Below are 26596 nucleotides of genomic sequence, written 5' to 3' on the forward strand. Positions count from 1 at the left end.
ACTCAACCCAGGTACTTATATGCACTTATATTTTCCATTTCCTCATCATCCAACCTCACTGTAAATTTACTAACTAACATTCTCTCGAATACCATAAATTTAATCTTCACTACATTCATCTTTAGATTTCGTTTCGTACACGCTCTCCCAGACTTATCCACCAAGCCTTGCAGCTCTCCTTCGTCTTCACTTAACAACACAGTATCATCTGCAAACAACAGTACAGAGAGGTTCCACACACTGCCCTCTCTCACTAGGGCCGCTCCAACATCCACTGCCCTACCTTGTATCTCTTTTATTACCCTATCCATATACAGATTGAACAACCATGGAGACATGACACATCCCTGTTTTAATCTAACCTTCAAATAGAAGAATTCACTCAGTTCACTATCCACACGCACTGCATCCTTAGCACCATCATACATACTCTTCACGGCATTCAACAACATCTCATCTACTCCATATATTCCTAATACTTTCCATAGTCCCTGTCTATCCACCCTGTCATATTCTTTCTCCAGATCCATGAAGGCTGCATGCAACTTCTTTCTCTTCTCGAGAAACTTTTCCACTAAAGATCTAAGAATGAATATCTGATCTACATAACCTTTTCCCTTCCTAAAACGTCCCTGTTCTCCAACTAATACCTCTGTTATTTCCCTAACTCTGTCAGTAAGTATCTATACCATACACTTTTCCTATTACACTAAGAGGACAAATGCCCCTATGATTACCATATACTTCTTTTCCCCCGTTTCTGTAGTACAAGGGAATAATTATACCTGACTTCCAATCCTCCGGACTCTACCTTCCTCCCAGGCCAATCTGCACATCTTCCACACCCATTCTACTACTATCTCTCCCCCATACTTCAGCATTTCACCACACACTTCATCAGTTCCTGGGGCTTTCCTCATTTTAACTTTCTTCATTGCTTCCACAACTTCCATCCTACTGATTTCTTCCTCTCTTCTCACATCCCTCTGTCTCCCAGCAATTCCCCAGCCACTTACACTCGCATTACTTTCATTCTCTATGTTCAACAGTTTAAAGTGTTCTTTCCATCTGCTCACTTTTTCTCCCTTCTCTACTAGTAATCTGCCATTTTTACCGGTATCTTTCACTCCCCAACTAGTTTCTTTGGCACCCTGTCTAACTCTCTTTACTTCTTTCCAGAACATTGTCGTACATTCCCTCCAGTTTACACTCAAATTCCTTCCAAATTCCTCATCCACTCTCTTCTTACTCTCTCTTACTAATCTTTTCACCTCTCTCTTTCTCTCTACATATACGGTAACTCTTTCTTCCGTCTCTCAACTTCTTCCACGCCCCTGTTTCTCATCCACTCACTATAAGCTTTCTTCTTTTGTGCCACAGCCTCTCTCACCTCTTCATTCCACCATGCTGTTCCCTGCACCCCCTTTCGTCTTCTCTTCAACCCACACACCACCTCACATGCTGCACACATTAAATCTGTGCATATCTTACACACAACTTCCACGTCCCCCATCTGCTCCAATCCATATTTACCCAATCACTCCTCCACTTCACTCTTATATTCTGCCTTTTTTCTATCTTCTTGCAACCCTTTTACTCTCCTTGCATGAAGTACTTTCTCCTGTTCTTCCCTTCTTCTATTTCTCCATTTCCTTTTGACCTTGATTCTGACGATCACCACTAAGTAATGGTCAGAAAGTGCACTCCCCCAACCTCCACATCTGTTACACATTTCTCATCCCTTCGTCCACACACACGCACATAATCAGTCATTGCCTTCCGTTCATTCAGTTCACGACCCACCCTTCTCCTAATAATAACAGTAATAAAATAATAATAAGTAATAATGACTAGAATTATGGCTTTGCTGAAGCAATATTCAAAGAACTCCACATTCCAGATGAAAATATTTTTGTTATCATTGTAGACCTAATTTTAAGGGACTTGTGGTACGACAGATTTTTTTACAGCCTTTGACCTGTGACCTTGACATCAAGGTCAGGGCCATTAATACTATGCAAATCATATTCACTCGTGACCCACTGCGTTTCCACCGAGTCTGGTCAAAAGCGACCAAATATTTTCCGATTTAGCACTTTCAAGAATGAGGCGGCCATTTTGATTTTCCTCAATATCTCAGAACGTATTTGTTGGATCTCAGTATCAATATCCAGGTGCACCGGTATATGCTGACGACTACATATTGGACCACTTACAAAGCAGTCGATTCAGTAGTTTTTGCTGCGCAGCAGAGCAAAAATTGAAAAAAAATAACATACAGGGCACTATGCAGCGCTAGTGCTAGGGAAAAAACAAAATATGCTAAAAGAAGCCTGCAACTAATATACATCAGTCCTGAAAATTTCAAGTCTTTATTTCAAACGGCCTTGGAATGCTAGCCTTCTAGATCTCCCCCCCCCCCAACAACAACAACAAGAAAATAATATCAACAATATCAATAAGAACTCCACAGAATGTGGAGCTCTTATTTTTCAACCTATCATTCAGTCCTTCTTTCTCCATTGGGTGACTCGGGACCCGGAGCTAGGCTATTCAGTGTCGATCATTAGTGTAAAAGTGACAAGCTTCACTTGCCACTGAATGACATAACTTGAGTATTAAGCTCTCAGCCACCCTCCAGATGTAACTATTATGACCCACCTTCGTTGGCCACCGGGCAGCCATTTGGATATATGGTTCTATCTATCTATCTATTACCAGACACCACAGTCCCGCAAAGGGTGGCCATTTGACACTGAGTTATTTGTTTTACAGGGAGGGGCACCAACCCTCCACCAATCCACTTGTTGACACGTAAGGAGCACGTATGGTTTGGTTATATGGTTACCACCCAGCGTTGTAAATGGTTTCTTGGCTTCCAGGAAACCATTTGGCTTGTCACTCAATGTAAAGCCACCTATAAAGGAAAGAAAAGGAATAAGAAGTGACAGGAAAGATAAGAGAAATAGGAAGAGAGGAGGGCAGGCACAGAAAAAGAATGATAAAAGCTAAGGAAGTAGGCAGCACTACATCAAGTGAGTTACTACTCAAAATAATGAATGGTTTCTTGAATTACGAGAAGTTATTTTCGTAATACTCAGTGCAATGTCAGCTGAGGAATGCACTACATCGAGTGAGTGGATGGTGGTATATAAAAAAATATTTCACCGTCCATGAGTTTCCAGTGTATGTGCTATGAATAAACCATTAGGAAATTAAGTGGCATAAACATCCAGACATTTTATTTCCATCCCTTCATAGTCTTCATTGTATGCTTCCATGGCTTGAGATGTCTCCATGATACTTACTTCGGGTTGACATAAGATCTCGTTGGTGATCGGATTGGCGTTTGCTTTCAGCAGTGTCACCACCTAGTTGTCTAATATATGACTTGAGGTCTTGTTGGATTCACACTTTTCGAAAACGAATAAACTCAGTAAGACGACAGGCCAAGGATGTAAAGTTACCAACGATGCAGAAACAGGTCGTGTAACGTTGCCTGCAACGGCATCGCATCATATAGATCCCATGCGCAACGATACTTTTTTTACGGGTGTACAATCAAAGACAAAAGTCGCATTGCTGTTTTGTTAGAAGATTATGAGAAACACATGAAACATTATGAGAGTTCTACCACAAATACATATTTCTGTTTTCTAGCCTGACTCCCTCAGGCTTCATATCTGCTGCTGATACAATGACGGTATAAATGAACATAGAACATTCCGAAATCTTAACATCATTTCGCTGAAACTGCTGCGTCCGACGTGGCATGATCTGCTATTATTTAGTGGGAGAGAATCCCGAACAGATAATGTAAACATTCGGTGTATGCAGAACCGTAGAAAGGTAGATTAGGCGATTTCGGGAGGAAGGTACGACGGAAAACAGTCATCGTTCATATCCCTCTTGTTACCACACCACTACAGGACCAGGAAATAATCACACCGACGGAGAAGACAGCACCTGCAAGCAGTGCACCTAAATTGAAGCACGCTACTAGCTATGTGTAGAATTTGGTCTTCTGGATTATGTGTTTGATCTCCAGCCTGTGGGATTCATTTCGCCAATCAAAACATTCGATATCATGAGACGGTAACTCTGTCCTCATATGTAAAATAGACTGGGCACTTTTTTAACACAGATAATGACAATCACAACTCTTAATTATCAGCTTAAGCTAAGTGGAAGTTAAATGAATAAAGGAGAACTGATTGCAGGACAGTTCCTTTAGTAACTGGATTGCATTCTTCCTGACATGGCAGTAAGAGAGAGAGAGGAGAGAGAGAGAGAGAGAGAGAGAGAGAGAGAGAGAGAGAGAGAGAGAGAGAGAGAGAGAGAGAGAGAGAAATATGAGAAACGATTCCATATACTGTATATCTAGTGAAGGTAGCAGTCGGAAAAATGTATAGAGATATGTTTCGCTTAGTAACTAAAAATTCAGTGTGCTAGTTTCCACAGGTTCGTCACCTGGAGCAAATGTCATCTAATGTCAATGCTGCCAACCATCTGTATGACACAGATCAATGCACACCAAGACCTGAGCCTTTCAGCAGATGTTTTCACCAGATTTCACAAGAGAATACAAGAGACCATTTGTCTTTGTACATCAAATTTGATTACTCAGTAACTCGGCGACATAGGCATTTCTAGGCCCGGCTCCTGGGAGGTCCCATCAAACATATATCAGTTTCTTATCATACTTGAAGCACACATTAACAGATCTGTAATATATAATCAAAATTAATATACCATCGAGTTGATATGACAAGTTCTCGAAGTTAATTTCTGCCATCGTATTTGTTACACAGCATATGTAAGTAAGGATTGGAAGAAGTAAAGAGAGTCAGCCGAGAACTGAGACCAATGATAGGATTATGGCAAACACGAGAGAGAATAACGTCTTGGGAATAGTTGTTACTGAGTCAACTAAAAATGCTGACATCCATCATGGAGGGAGAATTAGGCGATAAATAGAATATATTTGGAACGACCATGAAGAATAACTGATACATGTGATCTCTCTTTTCCCGACAGGATCATGTGATCTGTGCACCGTACGTCCTGGGCCAGTATTTGAAGGAGATCAACTTCAGGAAGAAGGTGTACGTGGTGGGGGCACCCGCACTGGCGCAAGAAATACAGAAAGCCGGGAATCGATGTATAGGAGGCGGGGTAAGACCAGATAAATGTCCCTGAAAGACATACAAAATATATAATTTTCATGCATGGTGTCATGATTCACCATATGCTATGGTACTGCTGTGATTCATCCAATGTAATGATTATTTCATCATCACCATCATTTTGCTGATGCAGTCCACGCTTTCTTCTAATCTGGCCTGCTAGTTATATTGAATGCGTTTCAACAAACTTAGAATAACATCTCTCGATCTCCATTACTCTTTACCCCTACATGTTGATGACGTCTCCTCCTATAATGAAAAATATAATGCGAGTTTATTAACCTAACCGATTAATTACGATCACATGCCTTTACAGTAATTTTCTTGCTAATACCAGACTGTTTTAAGGCATGGAAAACGTCTTGCAGTGAGGGGTTCGATGTAATGTTATGATTGTAGGGGATACCGTAAACAATTACGAGAAAGCACCTTCAAGTCTTGCCTTGAGGTTAACTGAAGCATTACGCTAAAGGATATCCATTACCAGTTCACCAATATTTAATCTATCTATCTATCTATCTATATCTATATCTATCTATCTATCTATCTATCTATATCTATCTATCTATATCTATCTATCTATCTATCTATATCTATCTATCTATCTATCTATCTATATATATATATATATTTTTGTTAGCCAGTAACCCACCTTTTTTCCGGCTGCATGCGGCCGGAAAAATTCACGTTTGCCGCCGACTGATCGAAGTTCAAATTACTTGCTATGCGGCCAGTAAGATGGTCATTATTCCGTGTATTCTGCGTGAATAATAAACGGGGGTGCAATGATGAATGAAATATCAAGAAACGAGTCCTCTGATTTTTACTAGCAGATGTGAGAACTATGAAGTTCCACAGCATAAATTTTATACAGTAATGACTTTCGGAGCATCTGCTTTGTAAGGTGGTAACAAGAAGAAACTTATTCCATAGACCTATGGCGAAACTATTGCACCTAAATATTAAAAGTTTCTTTCTTTGAAACTCGTAGAGCATGTGAAATTAATTCATTAAATTGCCCCCGAATGACAAAAATTGAAAACTGCTAAATAATCAGCTGATGCATCAGCTGATGCAACAGCTGACATGTCATATCAACAAAAATTTTCAAGCTGAGCAACTTTGCATTTCATAAGAAAATCGCGACAATATCCTCTCAGAACCGAACCTGTAAATCTAATAGTTAGCTGATGCATCTGCTGACTCAGCAGCTGCTGATGCAAAATATGACCTGTTCAATAAACTCAAATTTTGAAGCTGAGCAAAAAAGTATTTTGTAAGATAATCATTTAGAGCTCTTCAAGTGCAGATAGTCGAACTTTCCTCGTAGGAGAAATAAGAAAAAGATCCCCCGGGTGTATCAATTGTAGACCTGTCCGCTTCGTCGCAGGTAAAAACGGATTTGTGGCTCTGTTCCAGCAGCGATGACACTTGGGATTATGTTTTATTATTGTCTCATATATCAGGAACATCTTACCATCATTCATAACCCGGAATCTTCATTCTTACAAGAGATAAGGAAGAAGTTATTTTAGCTATTAACTTCATTCGTAAGCATGTCCAGAAACACAGGGAATTCAAGATGCTCACTATAATATTTTGGTATATCACTGAGTAGTTCAATAGCTTCCGAAAGATAAAATATTAAATGGCTTTGATGATTTGCTGCTTCCAGATTGGCTTCTTCAATGCTCAGCAAAAATTGCCTATGAAAACTGAAACTGTTCAGAAAAAGATAACTTCGAATGAATGGACTGAAACGCTGACGTCTTTTGCTGACATCATGCAACATTTAAATGCATTCAGCCGACACCTCTAAGCAATAACAACGATATCTGTGACTAGTAAACACTCAATAACTGCATCTGTTAGTAAGATAAGGCTGTTTCAAAAACACCTAATGCATCCATGTTCTCACTCGACACACTGTGTAAGACTTGGGGAAATCACTTAGCGGCTGACATATACAATAAGTACCTGCAGAATATGCAGAAGGAATTTGTAGATCGGTTTTCTGAGTTTCACCGTAAAGAAGAAAAAAAAAAAAAGTTGGCCTCCGCAGGGATGGTCCGACCAGGGGGGTTACCCCCCCATTGTTTTTCTTCTAAGTTGGCCAAAAAATTAACCTACAGTGTTGGTCAAAAATGGAATTCAGTTTTTTTTTTTTTTTTTTTTTTTTTTACATACATGGAAAGGTCTCCGAGAGGACAAAATATTTTTTTTTACAAAAGTTTTTCTTTTTAAATATTGAATATGTTTAGAGGACAAAATACAAAATACCCTAGTTTCCCTCCTGTCAGAGTACAGTCTAAGCCAAAATCAAGTACCATATCAATGATGGTGCCTTGAACTGGACCCCCTTCACCCATGGAACGGTGGCAAAGGGGGGGGAGGGGCAAACTTTTATGCATTCCTGCTGCTGATCTGGTCATAAAAAATTCCAAATGTCATGACTGGGTGAAGTAATTTAATCAGACTATTAAATAATTTACATGGTATCTATTTTCTTGTCAACAGTAATTCAGACTTTGGTCCAAGTTCGGGTGGTTTTAAGTACAAGCAGGGATGGCCCGACCATGGGGGAGTGGGGGATGTTATCCCCCAATAATTGGCTCAGATTTGGTAAAAAAAAAAAAAAAAAAAAAAAAAAAAGGTGAGACAGGCTGCTTTTCCATTGTGAAGTCCAATGAATATTCACATTTAAATCATCAGGATGCACTTATAATGTGTCTGCACACACACACACCACACACACACACACACACACATATATATATATATATATATATATATATATATATATATATATATATATATATATATATATATATATATATATATATATATATATATATATATATATATATATATATATATATATTAGAGAGATAGAGAGAGAGACGATTCCGGTGCTGTTCCTCCATCACTTTCCCCACCTGACTTCCTCATGGCTGACATTAAAATTTCTTCAGCTGATGTATTTTCTGCCATCACAGGCCTCAGTACCAACAAGGCATATGGGCCTGATGGAATCTCTCCTGTTGTCCTCAAGAACTGTGCTTCTGTGTTTACACCCTGCCTAAGTAAACTTTTTCATCTCTGTCTGACAACTTGTACCTTTCCTTCTTGCTGGAAGTTTGCTCTCATTCAGCCAGTTCCAAAGAAGGGTGACAATTCCCAACCCTCTATCGCCCAGTTGCTTTAACATCCTGTGTCTCAAAAGTTTTCAAGTCTATTCGTAACCAAAAAAAAAAATAATAATAATAAATAAAGCATATTTCCCATCACAACCTTCTTTCCGACCGTCAGTATGGGTTCCCTCAGGGACGCTCCACTGGCGATCCTCTCACCTACCTTTCAGAGTCCTGTTCATCCTCCTTTGGGACTTTGGCGAAAGCTTTGCCACTGCACTTGACTTCTGAAAGGCTTTCAATCGAGTCTGGCATGAATCTTTAATTTCCAAACTGCCCTCTTACGGTTCCTATACTTCTACCTGTGCCTTCATCTACAGCTTCCTCTCGGGTTGGTCCTTTTATAGCTGCTGTTGTAGATGGTCACATTTCTTCTCCTAGATCAACAGTGGTGTTCCTCAGGGCTCTGTCCTATCACCAACTCTCTTCCTTTTATTCATCAATGACCTTCTAAGCTGTACACCTAACCCTATCCACTCGTATGCTGATGACTCCACCCTTCACCTTTCCATTCGGTTCCCGCAACGTCCATCTCAGCAGTTACTTCAACAAAAAGGGATGAGGCTATGGCACACCTAATGTCTGACTTGGCTCGTATATCTGACTGGGGTAAAAATAATCTTGTTTTTAATGCATCAAAGACTCAGTTCTAACACCTGTCAACCCAACAAAATCTTCCACAGGTGTACCCACTAATGTTTAATAATATTCAGCTTAATCCTGCTTCATCCTTGAACATGCTTGGGGTTTCATTCACTCGGGACTTATCTTGGAAAGATCATGTTATACCTCTTGTAAAATCTGCTTCCAAGAGGTTAGGTGTGCTAAGCCGACTCCGTACCTTCTTTATCCCTGCACAATTGTTGACTCTATACACGGGTTTCATCTGCCCGTGTGTAGAGTGCAACTCTCATGTGTGGGGAGGCTCCCCACATACAGCCTTTCTCAATAGGGTGGAGTCAAAGGCTTTTCGTCTCATTAACTCTCCTCCTCTTACTGGCTCCATTCAACTTCTGTCTCTTTGCCGCGCTATTGTATCTTTATCACTTTTCTGTCGCGACTTCAATGGTCACTGCTCCTCTGAACTGTCTGCATGCATTCCTCCACCTCTACGATGGGCGTGTAGCACCCATCTAGCAGGAAACTCTCAATTCCGTCCGACCCTCTAATGCAAGAGTTAACCGTTACTCCCAGTCCTTCATTTATGCAACAGGTCAGCTCTGGAACTGTCTCCCTCTGTCTGTAATTCCTGCTAGCTATGACCTCCAGTCTTTCAAAAGCATTGTGTCCAGGCATCTCGAAATGATCAGGTCTTGAATTTGGCTCTCTCTTGTATTTTGTTTTTCTCTTGGAAGGAACAGTTATTACGGGCTGGTGGCCTTTGGTTATCCCAAGGCAATTTTTTATTCTTAAAATAGTAGAAGTGCTGTATCAAAATTTTTAGTCAAATAAGGGACGAGTTTTTCAAATATGCGGCATGTTGGTCACAGCTAATGTAACCCCCCCCACCCCATTTCAAACTCCTCGAACCATCCCTGGGCCTCCCTTAGAACAACCCATTTTTGTTGGCAGCAGACGAGTTCAGCACCTGTCAACCTTACATCGATGAAGTTAATCTTTCTGATGCTCAAACTGATCTTTGTGACTTACAGAATAAAAATGTTCTAAGACGGACTCACAGTACATCAGACTCACTATTGAAACTCTGGAAGCAAGTACGTCAAACAACTTTGATAAATGTAGCTATCATAATTCTCTCAATGACTGGATCAAAAAATATATTGCTGTGAATAGACATTTAGTGTGCTTACTTCAGTGAAACCGTCCTATGCAAATTATCACTCACTGCACAAAATTTGTGAAGGCTACTGTAACACACTTTCACAAGGTTTTCTGAAACTTCAGGTCGACTCCGGCCTCAAATTTCACAATAATTTTAGCATTGTTCTGTGTCCTTTTATTTGAAAATTAAGCTCATATTTTTCATTGCAAAAAGCACATTTATCCCACCTTATGTAAATAATAGAGACTTTTTTCTCTTTTTTCAGTTACAAGTGTACCACTGATTGTGTTACTTTACTGTTCGGTGCAGAATATCACCATGGTTTACCGTGCATAATTATTCAGGTGTAAATCAGATACTTTGTATTGCTGAAAGACAAAGTTAATACCATATTTTGTACTGGTGTTAGTTTTCTTTTTTATTTTTATTATTCAGTTAGGCTAATACCGATTCTTCATATTTTTTTCTGTGCAGAATACATAATGCGGTGTATACATGCAGTACTAAAAAGTTTGACCTATATTACACCTGAATATCTACTTATAATTTAATTTTGACTTGTTCTTCTGATGGCTAATTTACTCCTGCAAAATGCATTATTGACATGAATATATCCTTGAGCATAAGAGCTGTCGATCTCACTCACCAAACCTTGCAGTTCCCCTTTGTCTTCACTTAACAATACAGTATCATCTGCAAACAACAGTACAAGGAATTTCCAGCGTTGCCCTATCTCATTATGGCTGCTTCAGCATCCATTGCTCCACCATGTATCTCCTTTATAACCACAGCCATATACAGATTGAACAGCCATGGTGACACGACGCATCCCTGTTTCAGTCCAGCATTCATATAGAAAAATTAACTCAGTTCACTATCCAAACGCACTGTAGCCTAAGCCCCCTCATACATACCTTTCAAGGCATTCAACAACTTCCCATTTACTCCTTATATTCTTAATATTTTCCACATTCTTTGTTTATCCACTCTGTCATTTGCAATCCCTAAATCCTTGAAGGCCACATACAACTTTTTTTCCCTTCTTCACTAAAGACCTAAGAATGAATATCTGATCTACACAATCTCTTCCCTTCCTAAAACCTCCCTGTTCTTCTCTAACTAATTCCTCTGTTATTTCCCTAACTCTTTTTGTAAGTATCCTACCATATGCTTTTCCTATTACACTAAGAAGACAAATGCCTCTATGATTACCACACACTTCTTTTCCCCGTTTTCCTTTGTACAATCCTCCGGGACTCTACCTTCCTTCCACGCCAATCTGCATGTCTTCCATAAAAATTCTAATACTATCTCTCCCCCATGCTTCAGCATTTCACCACATGCTCCAGTGCTTTCAAAGTACTTTAAAGACGAGATGAGAAGGTGGAAAAAATATTACAACGACGCAATGCATTATAAGAAAGAGTGGGACGATCATAACAAATGGCTTTCGTGGAAAGACAATGCCTGTTTCTGTAAGAGATGCAAGTGTTCTCTAAGATGCCGAAATCTGCATTTGAGCTACACGAAAGAAACAATAAAGCACAAAATAGCCGTGGGTTCAATTACTGCTTCTCATAATAGACACATTTAAATGGAATAGTGTAACTGCAACCATGGATCTCAAGGGATTTGAAATTAAGTCCAGTGTCTCAACTATTTGCCATTCTAATGTGCGGTCTGTGGATAATCAAATAAAGCTGATTGTGGAATATGGGAAAGCAGCATCATCAAAAAGATCAAGCTGCATCGAACAACGTGCATGTGTTCGATTTAAAAAAAAAAAAAAAAAATGCTTCAGTGGCGTTATTTGAAGAATTACTTGACGATTTTCGAGGTGCAAAATATTCATTGCTGACAGACGAGTCCATAGTTGCCAGTGTTACAAAGCATTTATGTTTGTGTGTTGGATATTTTTCCAAGAAAAAGCGAACACTACAGTACACACAACATTCTTATGCATAATGCCTGTTATCTACACCGCTGGTCAGAGTTTGTTTGTGGCTATACGGAACTTCTTAAAGCTAAGCAACATTGACATATATAACTGCACTGGCTTGGGTATTGATGGTGCAAATAATGTGTCTGGTGAAGCAAGCTCTGTATTTTCAAGGCTTTGGGATCTTAACCCAGATATTCAATTCATCAAATCCACATGCCTTGTGTGCTGAAAAAGCTTTCAGTACTTTGCCTGCTACTTTGCCCCATCTAATTTCTTAAATTCCCACCTGGTTCCTTTAAGTTCTTTGAGCCGAGAAGAATACAAGAAAATCTATACCACTATGAACTGTGGAGTTGAGCATCATGAGAAGCTTGTAACCCCAAATGCCACTGCCACACGATGGCTGGTGCGAGGTAAATACATATATTTGATTTTAATTAAGTGCGAAGAGCGAAAGGCACATTTCTGCACTACTGTTGACAAAAGCCTTACTGCCCAAACATCCATAAGATATGTGCCCCTTGATGAATTTAATAAGTTGTATCATTCCTTTATCAGTCCCATTATTAAAGAATTTGAAACTCTAAATGCTGCATTCGAGGCCTCAAATCCTGATCCCACAAAGTTATTTCAATAACCTGAAGAGCTGAGAGACTTTCTGCTTCTAAATGTATACAAGGATTTTCGCCAGCAGCATTTGCCTTGGTTATTACGTGATGGTAAGCATGGAAACAAATTTGAATATGACTCGAAATCCAGCAACATTAATGATCAGAGGAATATTTCACTCTCTCAAAGCTGCCATGACTTTATCCCTGAAGCAAGATTTAACATATATATATATATATATATATATATATATATATATATATATATATATATATATATATATATATATATATATATATATATATATATATATATAAGACAACTACTTTGAAGATGAACTACCGTACATTAAACATCTCAGCCCTAAAAAATGTCTCAACTAAATGACACCACGATTTAGTGATCCTCCCTTAGAAAATTTGGCAAGAGAAGAACATTTCCATGTTCAGAAATTTGCAAACCAGTAAGAACACATCTCAATGAAAACTAATTTGCAAGAAGAATTCCCTGACTCAGAAATACCAAAAGACCCTGTAAAGTTTTGGACATTTGTTTTAAATTATGAAAATTTAATATAATAGTAGAAAAGTGCTACCTACTGTAGAGCTGGCAACTATTTCCCGGAACTCTACTGTACTCCTTTAAGTACAGCCTTTGTTGAACTGGTATTTTCCTTTGTTAAAAAATTGTAAAAAACAATGCAAGAAAAAAATTTAGAACATATTCTCTTGTGGCAGTTCTAAGAGTTAGAATACAGCTACACAACAATGAAATTTGCAGCCACAACTTTGTAGTTAGTGAAAAAAAAATGCAAGCACTTTTCACAAGCAACACGTACGACGATCTGGAAGAAGAAAACATTAGTCGCAGGAGCATGTAGAGAAAACTATGCACACACCTCAACTCCGACTGACGCAGACGAATTCGGTGATGGGAATTCATTTGACGGAATTCTCATCTATTAATCTTGCTATATATTCTCTCCCTCTCTCTCTCTGTACTAATGACGATCCGAATGTATGTTTTTCCACATCGGCGAATGTGAATGCGAATATGAATTTTCAGTATTCGGGAATATGAATGCGAATATTGTTTGATGACGTTGAAACGTGAGCTTTTTTTTTTTTTTTTTTTTTTTTTACGATGTAATTTCAGTGTAAGAGTTTTAGTCGTAGAAAATTGAATGAGCAGATTTCTATCAATTTTCTGCGTTACCAGATGCGGGACGAAGACCCATCTCATACATGCATCTCGCGTGAATATCAGACGCGTCCTAGACGAACTTCAAACAGAGCCAGAACAGATCACGTCAGACAGGTGCTCTCTCTCTCTCTCTCTCTCTCTCTCTGAAATTCTTGAGATTTGGAGTACTTTTCAGGTCATGAGCAAAAGTTCCATCAAAAAAACAAAAAACAAAACAAAAGAGAGCCAAATTCAAGATCTGTTCATTTCGAGATGCCTGGACACACTGCGTTTGAAAGATTAGAGATCATAGGAAGTAGGAAATACAGACAGAGGGAGACAGTTCCAGAGTTGACCTGTTGCATAAATGAAGCACTGGGAGTAACGGTTAACTCTTGCATTAGAGAGTTGGACAAAAACAGGATGAGAGTTTATTGCTAGACGGGTGCTACGCACCCGTCGTAGAGGTGGAGGGATGCAAGCAGACAGTTCAGAGTAGCAATGACCCTGGAAGTAGCAATAGAAAAGAGATAAAGAGGCAACAGTGCGGCGACGAGACAGAGGTTGAAGGGAGCCAGTAAGAGGAGCAGAGGTAATGAGACGAAATGCCTTTGATTCCACCCTATTAAGAAGAGCTGTATGTGGGGAGCCTCCCCACACATGAGAGTTGTACTCCATACAGGGGCGAATAAATCCCGTGTATGAAGTCAACAACTGTGCAGGGGTAAAGAAGGTACGGAGTCGGCTTAGCACACCTAATCTCTTGGAAGCAGATTTTACCAGAGATGTAATATGATCTTTCCAAGATAAATCCCCAGTGAATGAAACCGGACGCATGTTCAAGGATGATACTGGATTGAGCTGGATATTATTAAATTTTAATGGGTACTCCTGTGGAAGATTCTCTCGGGTTGATAGGTTTAAAAACTGAGTCTTAGATGCATTAAAAACAACAAGATTATTTTTACCCCAATAAGAGATACGAGCCAGGTCAGACATTAGGAATGCCATAGCCTCATCCCTTAATTGTTGAAGTAACTGCCCGGATGGACGTTGCGGGAAGCGAATGGAAAGGTGGAGGGTGGAATCATCAGCATACGAGTGGATAGGGTTAGATGTACAGCTTAGAAGATTACTAATGAATAAAAGGAAGAGAATTGGTGATAGGACAGAGCCCTGAGGAACACCACTGTTGATAGATCTAGGAGAAGAACGATGGCCGTCTACAACAGCGGCTATAGAACGACCAGAAACGAAGCTGTAGATGAAGGCACAGATGGAAGGACAGAAGCCGTAAGCAGGCAGTTTGGAAATTAAAGATTTGTGCCAGACGCGATTGAAAGCCTTTGAGATGTCAAGAGCAATGGCAAAGCTTTTGCCAAAGTCCCAAAATGAGGATGACCAAGAGTCTGAAAGTAGGTAAGAAGATCGCCAGTTGAGCGACCCTGACGGAAACCATACTGACGATCCGAAAGAAGGTTGTAATAGGAAAGATGCTTCAAAATATTTCTGTTAAGAATAGACTCAAAAACTTTGGAGACACAGGATGTTAAAGCAATTGGACGATAGCTAAAGGTTTGGGAATGGTCACCCTTCTTTGGCTGAATGAGAGCAAACTTCCAGCAAGAAGGAAAGGTACAAGTTGAAAGACAAAGGTGTTAGAGTTTACCTAGGCAGGGTGTAAGCACAGAAGCACAGTTCTTGAGGACAACAGAAGGGACTCCATCAGGCCCATATGCCTTGTTAGTACTGAGGCCAGTGATGGCAGAAAATACATCAGCTGAAGAAATTTTAATGTCAGCCAAGAGGAAGTCAGGGAGGGGAAATGATGGAGGAACAGCACCAGAATCATCTAAGGTGGAATTGGAGGAGAAAGTCTGAGCGAAGAGATCTGCTTTATCAGTAGAAGAAATAGGTACAGAGCCATCAGAGATGAAAAGAGAAGGGAAGGATGATGAGGTAAAGTTGTTAGAAAGGTTTTTGGCAAGGTGCCAGAAGGAGCGGGAAGAATTTGAGTTGGAGAGTTGAGAGCATTTAGTGTGGATGAAATTATTTTTAGCAGGGCGAAGAACAGACTTAGCACGATTCCAGGCAGAAACATAAAAAAGATGTGATTCAGGGGTGGCTGGTACCTTTTATAGTCCCTCTCCTTGTTGCAGACAGCATTAGAACAAGCTTGATTAAACCAAGGCTTTTTTGCATTAGTCAAAGGATATGAGAAAGGAATGTTTGCTTCCATGCCTGAGAGAATAGCCTCTGTAATGCGCAAGGCACACTCAGATGGCTCCCGACCATGGAAGCAATAATCATTCCAGGGAAAATCAAAGAAGTACTGGCTGAGGGCCTCCCAATCTGCAGCTCCAAAGTGCCACAGTTGCCGTTTCTTTGGAGGGTCCACAGGCTGTACAGGAGCGATAGGACAGGTTAAGGTAATAAGGTTGTGACCGGAGGAGCCCAACGAAGAGGAAAGATTAACAGTGTAAGCGAAGGATTAGTTGTAAGGAAGAGATCAAGTATGTTGGAGCTCTCTCCAAGGCGGTCAAGGATATGGGTAGGGTGCTGTACATGCTGCTCTAGGTCATTAAGGATAGAAAAGATGTAGGCTTCTTTACCAGGTGGATCAGTCAAAGGAGAGGAGAGCCAAAGGTGGTGGTGAACATTTAAATCTCCTAGAATGGAGACTTCAGAGAAAGGAGAAATGGATAGAATGTGTTCCACCGTAGAAGTAAGATAGTCGAAGAATTTTTGATATTAGAATTAGAGGATAAGTAAACACTGCAGATATATTTAATCAGATAATGAGAGGAAAGCCGAAGCCAGAGAGTGGAGAATTCAGAAGAATCAAGTTCAGGAACACGAGAGCAAGATAAATCGTTGCTTACATATACACAACACCCACCTTTGGCTTTGAAATGAGTATAGAGAAAGTAGGAGGATACAGAAAAGGGTTTGCTGTCAGTTGCCTCAGACAGCTGAGTCTCGGTTAAAAAGAGAAGGTGAGGTTTAGAAGAGGAGAGGTGATGTTCAACAGAGAGAAAGTTAGAGGAAAGGCCGCGAATGTTGCAGAAATGAAGAAGAAGTTAGTCAGACAGTGGTTCCAGGCAACTCACAGAGTCGTCACCGGGAGAGGGGCGGATGGTGGGGGCATTTGTGGCGCCCTCCCCTGGGGACTCCGAGCCAAGGTCTAAGTGCGCCATTTTTCTTTACCCAGTTCTTTATGATAAGTTCTGAAAATTTGACATGCAGCAAAAAATCTGAAGAAATCCAGACTTTCCTGGGAATCTGGCAACACTGCATAATGTAGCAAGCAGCCCGGGCTACCTTGGCACAACTGCTTGGTTGGCAACACTAGCCTACAGTAGAACACTCGTTCAACTCATGCTTTTAACTCTTTATTTGATTTTCTATAAACTTTATAAAGTTTTATTATTAATATTCGCAAAATATTCGCGTGACATGCGAATGCATATGCAAATGCGAATATCGAATAAATATACACTTATTTACGAATGCGAACGCGAATATTCGGACCATCACTAACATACAGTGTCCCAAAAGTTAATATGCACTGGAATATATAATATATAATATCATCATCATCATCCTGACTTCCTTTCCCACCCCAATAATAATAATAATAATAATAATAATAATAATAACAATAACCTTGGCGAAACCTTGGAGTGAAGCTCGGCGTGACCTTGGCGAGACTTGCGCAGTTTTTCAAGCATCGGTGCATAGTAACAAAGTATAGCATTGGGAGTGTGAGCAGGGTTAACTGTCTTGGCCGAATGACAATGGTGTTGACGACTGAGGAGAGAGTGTTCCTGGAGAAACATGTGTTTCATAGTGGTGATAAATACATGGAGGACGTTCAGCAAAAGTTTCCAGATGCACAAGTTCCCCACCTTAATGCGGTGCAAAATCTGATGAACAAGTTTTGTTAAATGGACGGTGTGCAAGATGCCCCTGATCTGGTAGGCCCTCCACTTAACTGTTCTCGATATTCAGGACAGGATGTTCCAGAGTCCAAGTAAGTCTGTGAGATGATTGTCCCAACAGGACCACATGTCAAAGAGTACAGTTCATTGGATTCTGAAGACGAAGTTGAAGTTGCATCTATACAGGGTGTCTGTAGCTGAAGGAGGCAGATTACCAGACCTGCATCAACTACTGCACCTGATTTCAGAACTTCATTGTTGAGGAAGGTGAGGAAATCCTTGATGTAACCTTCTTCGCGGATGAGGCATGGTTCCACCTTTTCGGGAACGTGAACAACCAGAACAGTGTCTATGGAGGGGTGTCAATCTCCATGAATTTAAGGGAGTGCCTCTCCATGATCATAAAGTCGGGATATAATTCATATGCGTATAATTGGGCCAATTTTCTTGAGTGCACCATAAACGCAGAACGTTACTGCACCAACATTCTTGAACCATTCCTAGGCCACCTCACTCAGTGTGAAACTGAAGAAGCCTGCTTCCAGCAGGATGGTGCAACTGCACAAACAGCTTTTTCATCACTCGAGTTTTATGCAAATCTGGCAATTGCATAATCTCGCGTGGAATCTTGCCTGTCCATTATCCTGACCTGATTCCTCAAGACTATTATATGTGGTTTGCACTGAAAGGAAAGGTCGATGAGAACAGTCCACACACACCAGTCACCAGCAACAATCAACAGATCACACTGGACACACTGCAGAAGGTCTTCGACAATATGAAAAAGCATGTCCGGACATGTCTTCAGGCCCGTGGGGAAAATTTCCAACATCTACTGAAGGAAGAATTGCAATGTGGTACGAGGTACTTTACTACACATTAATTTTTTAGACACCCATTTTATATATATATATATATATATATATATATATATATATATATATATATATATATATTATACACACACACACACACACACACACACACACACGCACTAGCAGGCGTTGCCAGGGCCAAAAAGTCGAAAACACTAATCCTGTTTGTTCTAGTTCAGTCATTCTTTCTACTCCAGAAAGACCATGTATATAACTCATATGCATTTGAAGAGGGATTATTAGAGGTCCAGGAACTTTCTATTTCAGTTTTCACAGACTAACGCACAGTATTTATGCTCACTTGTTTACTATTACAGGTGACCTCAAATGACCTCCGCCTGGTGTCCTCAAATGACCTCGGAGGTCAACCTCACATAGCGTATGTCCGAACTGGAGGTCATGTGAGTCTCCATGCCCAAAAATTGGGCTGCTGGGTCCAGTGGTTCAAGCGTGTATTATTGGTGACCTCAAATGACCTCCGACCAGTGGCCTCAAATGATCTCGGAGGTCAACCTCACATAGCCTATGTCCGAACTGGAGATCATATGAGTCTCCATGTCAAAAATTGGGCTGCAGGGGTACCCAGCATTGCCCGGGCCAAAAAGGCGAACATTCTACCGGTGACCTCAAATGACCCAGATCTGAATTTTGACCTGCCCAAAACCATCCTTGGGTCACCCTGATTCAGAATGTATATGGGTCTGGGGGTCTCTGGCCCTTGGTTAGGGTGTGATTGAAGGACAAACAAACAACGCAGCTGTTTTATATATATATAGATTGTGTGTGTGTGTGTGTGTGTGTGTGTATGTGTGTGTTCAAATATCTTTTTTTAATGATGACTGTCTTTTTTTATGCTAAGACATCTGGCATCCCTGGTGAAGCATCCACTCAATGGCATTTACTCGTACTTTGTGCGAGCCCATCAGTCAGAAAGGAGTGATGGACAGTCTGTGAACAATAAGTGATTTAGACTATGAGTCAGTGGCGGACGTACACTGAAAGGGTTGGTGACAAACTGTCAGCCAGTGAGAGCTAATCAGTGAAGGACTGAAGAGTCAGTCGCAGTTCGTATTTGAGTCCGTCAGTCAGTGAACAGACAGTGAGCGAGTAGTAATTAGTGAAGAACGGAGGGAGCGTGAGAGAGAAAAGACAGAATTTTCCACGTGTACAGTACCTCGCCTGCGCCTGGTAGGAATAAAGCCCAAAAGTGTTCAGCAGGTTTTTATTAACTGTCTGGCTCGTCCACGCGTTGTTCTCGATGTATGAACGAACCCTATGGTGTAACAGTATCTATCTGTATATATATATATATATATATATATATATATATATATATATATATATATATCAGCCATAACTAGTCCACCGCTGAACAAAGGCCTCCCCCAACCTTTTCCACGAATTCCTTGACTGAGCCAATCTTTGCCACGTTTTCCCTGCAAATTTCTCTATCTCATCGCTCCATCTCCTGTCTGGTCCTTTTCTGCTACGTTTATGATTTCTTGGTATCCAGTCAGTCAGCCTTTTGGTCCATCGGTTATCCCTTATTCTTGCTATATGGCCTGCCCACCTCCATTTCTGCTCGTTTATAACTTCTATAATATCTTTGACTTTAGTCTGCTTTCTCACCCAAGTTGATCTTTCCATTTCTCTTAAAGATATTCCCAACATTGCCCTTTCCATTGCTCTCTGAGAACGGATTAATTTATTTTCCAATGATTTTGCAGTTTTCAGGTCTCACAACCATACGTCATAGCTGGAATTATACATTCGTTATATACTTTTCGTTTCATACAAGCTGGCAAGCTACTTTTCATAATGTTTCTATGTTTACCGAAAGCTTTCCATCCAATTGTAATGTGTCTTTTTATTTCGCTATCATGATCTTTCGTTAATATTAGTATTTGTCCCAAGTAGTTGTACTCCTCAATTTCTTCAAGAATTTCATCGCTTATTCTGATGACGCTCTTTGGTGTTTGTGGATTAAACATTGCTTTAGTTTTACTCCGGTTCATGTTCAGTCCTACTTTCAGACTTTCTCTGTTCAGTTCATTTAACGCAAATCTTAAATGGTTTAGCTTTTCTCCATCTATGTTCACTACTTAGTTTTCCCAGTCTAGCTTCCTGAAAATACTTTCTAAGCATGCTGTAAATAATTTTAGTGAAATTGTATCTCCCTGACGCACGCCCTTCTCAATCTTATTATTTTCCGAGTCCTTATGTAATTTAACTGTAGCAGTTCCCTCTTTATATGTTTTCGAGCAGATTTACAATCTTGTCATTCACTCCATGTTTTCGCAATGAATTTATAATTGCTATGTGCTCCACTGAATCAAAAGTCTTTTCGTAATCAACAAAACCTAAGCACAGTGGTTTATTATATTCTGTAGCTTTCTCAATTAGCTGATTTATTGCGTGTAGATGATCAGTGGTCGAATACCCGCTTCGGAATCCAGCCTATTCACGAGGTTGGTTTTCCTCTAAAATTGTAGTTATTTTGTTCGTAAGGACTTTAGTGAAGACTCTGTAAACGACTGATATTAAGCCAATGGGTCGATAGTTACTAAGATCTTTCGAGTCACCTTTTTTGTAGAGTAAAATAACTATTGCATTACACCATGTTTTGGACATTTTCTTCTGTTTAATCCAGTGGGTAAATAAATGAGCAAGCCTATTTTGTAATTCTACTCCTGCATCCAACAATAAATCTGTTACTATTGCATCTTCTCCCGGAGCCTTCCCTCTTTTCATATTTTTGTCAATTATTTACTTCGTCTGGTGTTACCTCAGGTATTTCACCTGTGTCAACTGAAAAATTAGCTTTTGGTACTATCTTTGATGTATACAGTTCTTTGTACAATTCTTCAACTCTCTTCACCATCTTATCTCTGCATTTAATGATTTCACCTTTTCTTTCTTTCAGTGATGTCATTTGTTGCTTTCCTAGTGCCAATTTACTTCTGACCTGTTTCAGACTTTTTCCATTTTTGATGGTTTCATTGATCTGATCCATGTTTCTCTTTTTCTTCTTCTTCTTCTTCTCTTTGTCTTTTGTTGATGATCTTACTTAATTCCGCTCGATCTATTTCATCTTTCTTTGTGTTTACTTTCATTTCCTTTCTTTTTTAATAAGCTCGAGTGTCTTTTCTGAATATTTCTTGGCTTTGGTTGTATTAGGTTTTCCTACTACCTCCGCTGATTCTCTTAGCACTTCTGTTAGTCTGTCATTCAGCTCATGAGTGTCACATTCAGCATTACTTAAAGCCTGAAATCTGTTCCTTATTTGCAACTGAAAGGCTGCTTTGTTTTCGTTTACTACTATTATTGGGCATATCTTTTTATCTTTAATCATCTTCTTTCTCTCACTTCTGAAGTTGAATCTGGCTGTGCAACCCTCCATTCTATGATCATTACCTCTCTCTCTCTCTCTTTCTCTCTCTCTCTACATATTACAAGAGACAGCTGTAGAAGGAGTGGTGCTTATTGGAGTCGATCTCAAGATGACGACGCGTGGCCCTAGGGCATGGTTTGTAGTTCATTCGTTAGTTTACTGATTCCCAGCACCTATAATGCACGCTGGGCCATACATTAGCCCTGGCAGTGGGGTATGGGCTGTATAAAAAAAACAGTAAGGTTTGTAGGATTATGTTCGGGTAAAGCATCCAGGGTTAATTGTTTTGTTCTTGTCTCCCACAAAAAGAATGCTAACAATATAAAAGACGAGTCGTCGCAGTTACTACGTACTGGTTTAATCATTTAATGATTCAGAATTACAGTTTATTACTTCATAAAATTGGCAACATAAATATACCTTTATGAACTTACCCTAGTTTTATACAAAAACTACTACCAACTTCAACATTAATGTTTTTTTTTTATCGGACCTCTTCCCGTTTTCGTACTGGAATGGTCCACGTCCACTGATGCTAGCTTGTGAGTTTTAACGAATGAATATTTTATTCCGCATATTACAATAATTATTTATCTCATTTTATACAAATTATATACATATCATTTTATTCTATGGTTTTCATAAGAGACTTTCAGCTAGTAAAGGAGCCAGTTTTTGAGTTTAAAGCCTCTTATTATCATCATTTTGTGGTTAAATTTCTGCTTCTGACATGACAATTATATCTAAGTGGTAAGCATTTACTGCTCACATACATACAGGCCCAAGTGATGTATCGGATGTCAGATGTCAGACATCCGCAGATGCAGATTTCAGACTTTTGCATATTGCTGATTCTAATGCAGATGCAGAGTTTAAACATCTGTATTTTTCGGATGCTGATGCGGATGCAGATATTCTGCTTTTACATCCTCGTGGACGTACAGTAGGTACGGGTGCGGATGTAGATACATTTTTAAAAATAACGTTAGTAAAACTACGAAATTACATTTCTCCTTAATATACTGGAACTGTAGTACTAACTGTAAGACATATATGCTCCACCCTCCTGAGGGAACCTTAAAATTTTACCCTACCTCAGGTAATCTGGGGTCCGTCAGAACCCAGTCTTTCAAAAATCACCAAAAATACTTACAACTTTATTGGAACAACCACTTGTACACATGTTCTGTAGCACTTTTTCTTCAATTTCATGCAAAATGTGTGAAAATATAAGAGGAGAAATATTGTAAGGAAAACTTAAAAAAAAAAAAAAAAAAAAAAAAATTATACCAACTGAATGTAGTGGCCGCCATACCAAAACTGTAATGTTCCACCAATTCTCTATCATCGCCTGCTGTAGATAAATAGCCAAAGTATCTCTAAAAAGAAAGAGAAGCACATATTTAAAAAATTTTGGGCATGAAAGATATATATATATTGCAACGCACACACACACACACACACACACACACACACACACACACACACACAGGTTAGGTAACCTGGCAAAGAATCCAGATTGACATAGGACTAAATACTGTCACCACTTGGATCCTCTGACAACTATCTCATCAAAGCCTTAACACTCGGCTCCCCCAAACCTCCCCGTTCTGAAACTGTCAGGGTGACCGGATAGCACTTTGATAGGGCAGACTGGAATGGATTCAGAAATTCTACCCAGTCCCACATTAACCCGCCCCGTCCCGACGACGTATGGGTACGTCACCACGATTTGCATTTGCCAGTCCCGGCGACGTACCAGTACGTCGTGCAATTGCAAGGTACCTAATTTGCACAATTTTCAATTTTTGCACGTGATTTTTCGTATGTATACACGGGACACCTTCCTCTATTCCTGCACAAGATACCAAGCAGGGACAATGCCTTACACTGCATAACCTCCCCCCTCCCCCCCTCATGCCATTGTCTTGGCAAAGGACCTGTTACCAGTGACCTGGCTAGTAAAGTTATTCAGGGCCAGAGTGATTCCCCAATCGATGACAATGTGGAGGACAATGTTTACATAGCATTAGAAGAAGAAACAGTCAGAAATAATGATCAGGTAGTGTGGCAAAAATAGGTCAGGTATGGTGATTAGTTAGTGAGTGAAACAATGCTTATAATGCCTTTATTACTGCTTGAAAACCAATATACTGTCATACTACATATACATTCGTATCAAGTAAATAAATAAATATCGTTTATGAGTGGATAAAATAGTTACCCTCCCATAGAACTCGTTTTCTTTGGTGCCAGCATGATAGAAAACCCACTCAGGTAAGGAGGAACTCCTACCTGGATTGGGCACTTTAAACCTCAGGTGAGCGATTTCTCTATGAATTTTCGATGTTTCTCACCAAAAGCGAAGGTTTTAGCCAAAAAAAAAAAAATCGAAAATACCTCGGGACTGGGGGATGTCAGAGGTGCGGAAAACCTCGGGACGTGACGGGTTAATGACTTAATATACACTGATATGGAATTGTTCATACCAAGTCAACAGTTCACTAAAAGATCGGACTCCCCAAATTGGTTTGGTTTGATAGCAATTGTGCCAGAACAACGGCCCAAAAATCATTAGCATATAACTCTTACTTAAAATAAAAAAAATACCTGAATTACTCAGTTAGTTTAAAAATGCAAGAAACCATGCAAAAGTGGTAACAAATCTCGCTAAATCAAACTTTCTTCACAACCAAGCATCCAAACTACTAAACGGTCACAGTGACAATAGAATATTCTGGTTAACTTTCAGTTCATTCAATAATAACTTTAACAAGATATCACCCATTCCACCATTAAAATCTTCAGACGGTAACATCACAAATGACCCGCGTGGTAAAGCGAATATCCTTGCCAGTAGATTTACCAGAAATTCTACGTTAGAGGAAGTCAGCCAGAACGTTCCAGTACTGAAACTTGGCTCTCCTGAAATTGCTGTACATAAAATACAGACTAGATACGTAATATCCATCCTGGACAATTTACAGACCAACAAAGCTTCAGGTCCAGATGGAATTCCTCGAACTGTTTTGAAAAGTGCTCCCCAGAACTTACTTCTGTTCTACCTAAATTACTCAGACTATGTGAACGTTCTTCTTTATTCCCTAATTCTTGGAAAGAAGCCAATACCCACTCACTTCCGAAGAAAGGAAATTCCTCTGACCCCTTTTGTTATGCAGCATGTTCTGGGTCCCGACTTCTCGGTTCCAGACACGATGCGGTTCTGGGTTCTATGTTCCCGACCGGGTCAGTATCAGCAAGGAAGGAAAACACAAACACCACGGGTCAAAGGCACATTTATATATTACCAAAAGACAAATACACACACCGTTCTATGAGCAAAACAGAGGAGTTGCAATGACTTAAAATGGTGTTTATAACAATAGCTCTCTACCTAGCTTAGCAAGTCTGACCTTTACACGGAGTTACACCTTTCTAATATGGGGTTATATCCACACAGTGTCACAGGCAATATTCCATAGATATGTCAGGCAGATGAAGTGCAGCATACACAGAGAATACAGTTCAGTATATCCAGTGTGTCACGTACGACAATATATATATCCAGATCCTTAACTCTAGGTATCCACGTGACATGTACGAGGTCCTAGCTAATATAATGTATCCGCATGACATGGACGATACCCTAGCTAGTCTTAGTCTATACACACGTTACATGGGTCGAGAATATATAGCGTCTTACGCTGATCACCAGGGGGGGGTTAATGAGTTGAGGGAGGGTAGGTTCTGTGAGGACGGGGGTTGAGGATGGGTGCGTGACATGTATGAAGGTATATATCCTGACCCTTAAGTTTAGATATCCACGGGACATGTACGAGGTCCTAGCTAATATAATGTATCCGCGTGACATAGACGAAACCCTAGCTAACCTTAGGCTATACACGCTCTACATAGGACGGGAATATATAGTGTCTTACTCTGACCACCAGGGGGAGGAGGGGGGAATAATGAGTCTAGGGAGGGTATGTTCACATGGGGACGGGGGTTGGGGGTCCGGGGAGGGAAGAGAGAATACATAGGGGAGGATTACACTGATGTCTGTTGTTCTGTGGGGGTGACACTGGGGAGGGTTCGTCTCTGTAGGGAAACCGGCCCATATAAGAGGGATGTCGAGCACTTCGCCGGGTAGTATCACGAGTAATAGAGTTCACTATGGTACACAGGGGGGGAGGAATCACACTGGGGAGAGTTGGTCAATCCTGGGGAAGCGACAGCACGGACAAGGGGAGGAAGGGGGAAGGACACTTGGGAAGGGATCTGGCCTCACTAGGGAAGTACACAAACAGAAAGTCTGTTACTCACGACTCTGGTGGAGGGGAGGACAGAGCCCACGGGATGTCAGGGACTATGCTGGGAAGTTCAGATGTCAGCTGGACATGGGAGGTGGGCTGCCCAGCAAGTAGTACAGGGGCAGGTGGTCCATGGGGTTGCCACTAGTCCTCGAGGAGTGGGCAGGTGGTGTAGTGGGCGACTCC

At 40.3% G+C, this 26596-nt stretch overlaps 1 protein-coding gene across 1 annotated transcript in view; it reads left to right on the forward strand.

Moving 5' to 3' along the window:
• LOC145415022 (glycerol-3-phosphate phosphatase-like) overlaps positions 1-26596 on the forward strand; it is a 358806-nt gene that overhangs the window by 251262 nt on the left and 80948 nt on the right. The window contains exon 3 of the mRNA XM_080284438.1: positions 5038-5175. Coding sequence (XP_080140564.1) covers positions 5038-5175 — 138 coding nt within the window. The remainder of the gene's footprint in view (positions 1-5037; positions 5176-26596) is intronic.

This window comes from Coenobita brevimanus, chromosome 101 (assembly GCF_032717465.1).
Source record: "Coenobita brevimanus isolate Jiangsu-jjx chromosome 101, ASM3271746v2, whole genome shotgun sequence".
In the NCBI taxonomy this organism is placed as follows: Eukaryota; Metazoa; Arthropoda; class Malacostraca; order Decapoda; family Coenobitidae; genus Coenobita; species Coenobita brevimanus.